The sequence below is a fragment of the Solea senegalensis genome, unplaced genomic scaffold, assembly GCF_019176455.1.
Source record: "Solea senegalensis isolate Sse05_10M unplaced genomic scaffold, IFAPA_SoseM_1 scf7180000015877, whole genome shotgun sequence".
NCBI classification, from domain to species: domain Eukaryota; kingdom Metazoa; phylum Chordata; class Actinopteri; order Pleuronectiformes; family Soleidae; genus Solea; species Solea senegalensis.
Genome location: NW_025321492.1, coordinates 1 through 6772, shown reverse-complemented (window position 1 = coordinate 6772; position 6772 = coordinate 1). Strand labels below are relative to the sequence as shown.

The 6772-nt window shown below is 43.9% G+C and overlaps 1 protein-coding gene across 1 annotated transcript; it reads right to left on the bottom strand.

The window, feature by feature from the left end:
• Window positions 1-122: 122 nt before the first annotated feature.
• On the bottom strand, window positions 123-6755 carry LOC122762634 (ninein-like protein; the record flags this gene model as incomplete). Its single annotated transcript, XM_044017821.1, has 7 exons — window positions 6376-6755; window positions 5353-5416; window positions 3492-3601; window positions 3283-3420; window positions 2338-2511; window positions 1537-1673; window positions 123-263 (listed from the first exon to the last, which is right to left on the bottom strand). Coding segments are annotated over exons 4-7 (566 nt in total), but the record flags the coding sequence as incomplete, so codon positions are not given.
• Between the last annotated feature and the right edge of the window lie 17 nt (window positions 6756-6772).

Genomic DNA, 6772 nt, shown 5'->3' with positions numbered 1-6772 from the left:
TTCACATGAGTCAGCGACACGTTCACATGAGTCAGCGACATGTTAAGATGAGTCAGCGACACGTTCACATGAGTCAGCACACGTGGCAGTGATGGCCCCGCCCCTCTGACCACAGGTCTGACCTGATCCTGCTCTGGTTCAGCATCTCCATGCTGGCATGACGATCGTCCACTTCTCTGACCAACTTCAGGTTCCTCTGATCGGCCAGATCCAGATCTGCTCGCACTTTGTCTCGTTCTCTGCACGACTGCTCCGCACACACTCTGAAACACACACGTTTTATATACACAGCTCAACACTCTGTGAAACACACACGTTTTATATACACAGCTCCACACACTCTCTGAAACACACACGTTTTATACACACACACACACACACACGTTTTACACACACACACACACACATGTTTTATACACACATGTTTTTATACACAGCTCCACACACACTCTGAAACACACACGCTTTATATACACAGCTCAACACTCTGTGAAACACACACGCTTTATACACACACACACACACGTTTTATACACACACACACACACACACACACACGTTAAACACACACACACACACATTCACATGTTAAACACACATGCAGAGTCTCAGTGCAGTGGTGTTTCTCCTCCAGCAGAGGTCATTATAAATAAAGAACACTGCCTGAGTCAATGACCCTTTCTCAATACTCAAGTATGCGAGTATGTACTCTGTACTCCAGGCGTACTTTACGCCTGGAGTATTGTAGAGTAGTGTGTGTGTGTGTATATATACATATACTGTATGTACATATTATATTTAAAACAGATTCAATGACTGTGCGACTTTAATATAAATCCAAAATTCAAATTTAAAATAAATAAAACAATAATAATAAACAAACTTTCAAACTGTCAGGTCAAAACGTTTCCATTAAAAACAAAATAACACGTCAACAACAAATCTATGGATCACACGAGCATCTAATGACAGAGACGTTGTGATGTCATCAGGACAGGCCGAGGTAACACAGCTCCGGGCACAGTGAGCGCAGAGCGTCTGCAGAGGCGGAGCTTATTACCTCTGCCAAACTATAAATACGTCATATCTTAATACATAAACCACATGTTTGAATTCTAAATGACTCATTTCTCGCCTCAAATGATGTTAAAACTTTGTTCCGGGACAAAGAAAAATATTTATTTCAGATTTATATTTCTATCATCTGCTGCTATGTTCCGCCCAAATGCATTCTGGGATACATGGTCATCCCAAGTACACTCAAGTCACCACCCGATGCATACTTGGTGAAAAGGGCGGAGCCAGAACACTTCCGGGTTTGAGAATCGTACTCGCTGCTCACGGACTTGAGAATAGGAACAGAACTTGGACTGAGGCTGATGAAGTATGGGAGTACACAAGTACGCACATGTACGCACAAGTACGCACAAGTACACACAAATACACACAAATACGCACAAGTACGCACAAGCACACACAAGTATGGATATTGAGAAACGGACACTATTTAAAAAGAGAAGAAACAGAAGAACCTACTGTAGGTGCTGGATCTCGTTCTTATAGGAGATGAGCGCCGCCTGGTGGATGCCGTTGCCACTGACCAGCAGCTCATTGTCCAGAGCGAGCGTGAGGTCAGTGAGACTGAGACGCTCGTCCAGAGGGAAGTCCAGAGTCTGAAGAGACCAGACACAGAAACGCTGGGATTATTTCATTACATTACATTACATTACATTACATGTCATTTAGCAGACGCTTTTATCCAAAGCCACTTACAATAAGTGCATTTAAACATTTGGGTACAAATAAGAGTATAGAAGTAAGTAAGAGCTTCAAGTAAACCAAACTATGAAGTGCTAGTCAGAAGTGCGATGTATAAGTTTGTTTTTTGTTTTTTATTTTGTCGTCATCGTCGTCTTAGTCGAGGTAGAGTCAGAAGAAATGTGTTTTTAGTCTGCGGCGGAACATGGAGGTGGAGGTGGAGGCTTTCCGCTGTAGGTGTTGATGAGGAGCTCGTTCCACCATTTGGGAGCGAGGACAGTGAACAGTCTCGAGTTCTGCGAATGCCTCTGCGATCCTCTCAGTGAGGGGGCAGCGAGCAAGGAAAACAAAGGCTTTCATTTTGAAAATGAAAAAGAAAACATACTTTTCCTGACCCAGCAACAGCCAGAAAGAGGCTTTTATTTTGAAAAGTTATGATTGTTTCTTTTTACCTAAGCATCACAAGGGAACAGGCTTTTATTCTGATGGGCTGCAGTCTTTTTACCTTAGCATTAGAGGTAACCCTGCTTTTATTTTGAAAAGCAGTGAACACTTCCCGGTCCTAAGGTGTGTCCTCACCTGCAGGATGTCCCGGCTGTTTCTGATTCCCTCCTCAGTCCACACGGCGATGACTCTCTCGGGACTCGTCCACCCCGAGCCGTCGTCCAGACGACTGAGGACTTTCTGTCCCACAGAGGCCGTCAGCAGGGACGGAGACGTGGAGCGAGTCGAGCTGTCCTCCAACACCTGAGCCTGGACAGAGACAGAAGACTGGACTCTGATCTGCTGCTGTGAACATGTGTGTGTTAAATATCGCTCTCTCATTATAAATGTGTCAACAACATTAAACAGAACACTCACTCTCCCGCACCAAAGCCCAGAGAGAAAATCAGTGATTTTAACATCACACACACACACACACAGGAGTTGTTGATCCATCACTAAGTTCAAATGTCATGTTTTGTGAATTCAGCTTTTAAAACCCTTCGTTCAGATTGACCTCAGTGACACAAAGTGACCACACGAGGCAGCAGAGGACCCCCGCCAGCTAAAATCACTGATTTTCTCTCTGGGCTTTGGTGTGGCTAGTAGACTTGTGCTGCCCTGTGTCTCAGGCTGGTACAGCAGGGGGCGCTGACACAGCACAGTCAGCACGCCACACAGCCACATCTTCAACAACCTAAAATAGCGGTTTTTAAGCTGTGTTTACTGAGTGTCCCTGAACGCCTCACCTGCATGGAGGTGCGAGTCGTCTCCGTCCTCACCCACGTTAAAAACCCACAGCCTGACATCAGACCTGAGGTGCAGTACATGATCCCAGTGTGAGCAGCTACCTGCTCACCTGAGGCTAACACACCTGCTGCTAACATGATTACACCTCAGCTGCAGGTGCAGAGATGATGCGTTCAGGAACTTCACAGAAACATAGGAACACTGAGCTTCAGGCTTTAAAAGATTTAAACCAGTTTAATAAGATCTTCACTGGTACCTGAAACAGTGTGTGTGTGTGTGTGTGAGTCTGACCCTGTGCGGCGCCTTCTGCAGGTCAGCGGGTCGTACAGGGGTGGAGCAGGACACGGGGGTGGAGCCACAAAGGATTTTCTGGAAGTCCCTGACACTAACTCGGTCGGTGTACATCTTTTGGAGCAGAGAGTCCAGGTCCTGTAGACCCGAAGTCAGAGGTCAGTTAGAGTTCAGAACACCATCTATTGAACATTCTTCACCACCGTTACCTCAGTGTTGAACTCTTGAAGGCCCAGGTGATCACAAACCGCTGTCAGGACATGGTCCCCGCCCCCTCTGCCTCTGACAGGCTCCTCCTCTTCCTGCTGCTGCTGATAAGCTAATAAGACAGGAGAGAGTTTCTCAATACTCAAGTATGCAAGTATGTACTTGCTTACTTGGGAAGTATATACTTGAGAAGTACGCTGGGAGTATATACTTGCCAAGTACGGGAGTACACAAGTATGTGGTTGTTTCTCAATACTCAAGTATGCAAGTATGTATGTATTGTTCTGCTGTTTGAATGGTGGCTGGTGCCAAGTGCTGCAGCCTCATTAGCGCCACCTACAGTGTTGATAAATGAACATGTGAAATACTTTTAATAAATGCATATATATGTTATTGTTTTCACATTTTAAATATTTAACTTCATTTATTAATTTATTTCTATTAAAATATACAATACAAATAATATAATGTGGAAACTAGATATATTACAGCATTGTAGAGTTTATATATGACGTGTACAAATATATACTACTCTACATATCTATTATTTACATATTATATTTAAATACAGATACAATGACCGTGCGACTTTAATATAAATCTAAGATTCAAAGTTAAAATAAAAAAAACTGTCAGGTCAAAACGTTTCCATTAAAAACAAAATAACACGTCAACAACAAATCTATGGATCACACGAGCATCTAATGACAGAGACGTCATGATGTCATCAGGACAGGCCGAGGTCACGCTGCTCTGTGCCGGGCACAGTGAGCGCAGAGCGCCCACAGAGGCGGAGCTTATCACCTCCGACAAACGTCGCTGCCAAACTAAATAAATATGTCATATCTTAATACATAAACCACATGTTTGAATTCTAAATGACTCATTTCTCGCCTCAAATGATGTTAAAACTTTGTTCCGGGACAAAGAAAAATATTTATTTCAGATTTATATTTCGATTATCTGCTGCTATGCTCCGCCGAAATGTATTCTGGGATACATGGCCATCCCAAGTACGCTTAAGTCACCTCCGATGCATACTTGGTAAAAATGGGCGGAGCGAGAACACAAACTCGGGTTTGAGAACCGTCCTCGCTGTTCGCTTACTTGAGAATTGGAACAGCACTTGGACTGAGGCTGATGACGTTTTCACAAGTACGGGAGTACACAAGTACGCACATGTACGCACAAGAATGGATATTGAGAAACGGCCAGAGTTTAGTTTAACTGATAGACTGAAAACAATGGGGGAAACAGCTAGCTTAGCTTAGCTTAGTAAACAGACTCACAACAGGGAGAATAGCTTAGCATAAAGATCTATCTTAAAATTAACACATAGAATGTGGAAAAGCATTGGTTTAGCTTAGCATATAGACTGATAACAGGGAAAATGGCTACCACTGCTTAGCACTAAGATTGACAGGGGAGAATGGAAAATTGGTAGCAATGCTTAGTCTAAAGACTGCTAACCAAGCTTCAAGCTAACAACGGAAATGAGGAAAACAGCTAACTTAGCTTAGCATTAAAACTGCAAATGAGCGACCCAGCAAGCTTAGCTTCGCACAAAGAAGACATGGACATGAAAATGCAAAAAAACATGAAATTAGTGAGCCTAGCATAAGATAGAGGCTCAAAATGAGGAGACATTGTTAGTATAGCATGCTTAGGTTAGCATTAGGCTGGAGACAAGCAAAGAGATGAAAACGGCTATTTTAGCTTTGATTTAAGAGCAGACATGGTGGGGGATTAGTAGCTGGAAATAGGTAGCCTAGCCTAGCATAATTACTGGAAACAGGTGGCCTAGCTTAGCATAAACAGTGAGAAACAGCTGTACAAACAGAGGAAACAAACAGCATACTGTACCTTTACACTGAAAGTCAGACTCAGTGATTTTCGGATTTCCTGTCTCTTCATCAGACTTCAGGCTCTGCAGAGAAAACATGGAGCTGAACAGAGTGTGTGTGTGTGTGTGTGTGTGATCAGAAGGAATTCCTAAGCGCTTATTACTTCTGCTAGACTGGACATATTGTGTGTGTGTGTGTGTGTGTCACATTAAACAGCTTAGCGTGTTAAACTCCCTCAAATCTTCTGGAATGTTTCATGTTTTTCAAAGAAAGAAACTTTCATTTTGTTCATGTAAACAGGAAACACGGTGATGACATCACAGCCAATCACGGTGATGTCATCAGTGATTATCAGGTACTGTTACACTACTCATCACCTCATCACTGAGCTTAACCATCAGTTAAAGACTAACCCTTAACTTAACTTAACTTAACAGTTCCTCAGAAATCAGGTTCTGCCTCATTAGGACCAGGTTTTTGGTCTCCATGAGGACTACTAGTCCTGACAAGGTTAGTGTTTATGACACACACAGACACACACACACACACACAGTGGGTGAGGTTGATCTCAAATATCCGTGTAAAATACCTGAGGGAGGAGGAGGTGAATGAGAGGGAGGGGTCAGTGTGGGTGGGGGCAGGACAGTGGGAGGAGTCAGCAGCAGTAGTTCTGGTGGTTTTCAGGGGCGTGGAGGTTCTGACAGGAAGTGGGATTGTGAGGAATGTGGCTGTTGGCTCTGTTTGTGTGTGTGTGTGTGTGTGTGTGTGTGTGTGTGTGTGCGTGAGCAGCAGATCAGCTGTGTGTGTGTGTGTGTCATAAACACTGACCTTGTCAGGACCAGTAGACCTCATGGAGACTAAAAACCTGGTCCTAATGAGGTGGAACCTAATTTCTGAGGAACTGTTAAGTTAAGTTTAGGACTAAGAACTCAATTCTTAGTTTAGGACTAAGAATTGAATTATGATTAGTTAAGTTAAGTTAAGGGTTAGTTATTAACTGGTTTTGGTTAAGGGTCACCTGAACAGGAACAAGCGCTCTCACCTCAACGCTCTCCAGGGACGTGGACCGCCTCACTTTTGCTCTGCGGACACCAGGCGGTGATGAGTCCGTGGCCTCAGTTCTGGACGGTGGTGAGTCCTCAGAGTCAAAGGTCAGCGCGGCGTGAGGTTCACTGTCGGGACGAGAGCGCCGGCCGTAACGCTTCGTTCCCTTCACAAACTTTGGCTTCACCTCTTCAGGGACAACTGTGAAGACAGAGGACGGAGACAAAGGAAAGAATGAGGATAACTACGGGTAGGGTAACTACAAACTCTGGAAAAGAAAGGGACAGGCAGAGGACAGACTGACAACAGAGGACAGACTGAAGATAACTGAAGACAATTTGTGGAAAGAATTAAGGCAGAATGGGGACAAACTTTGAATTATGACATGTTGAGGA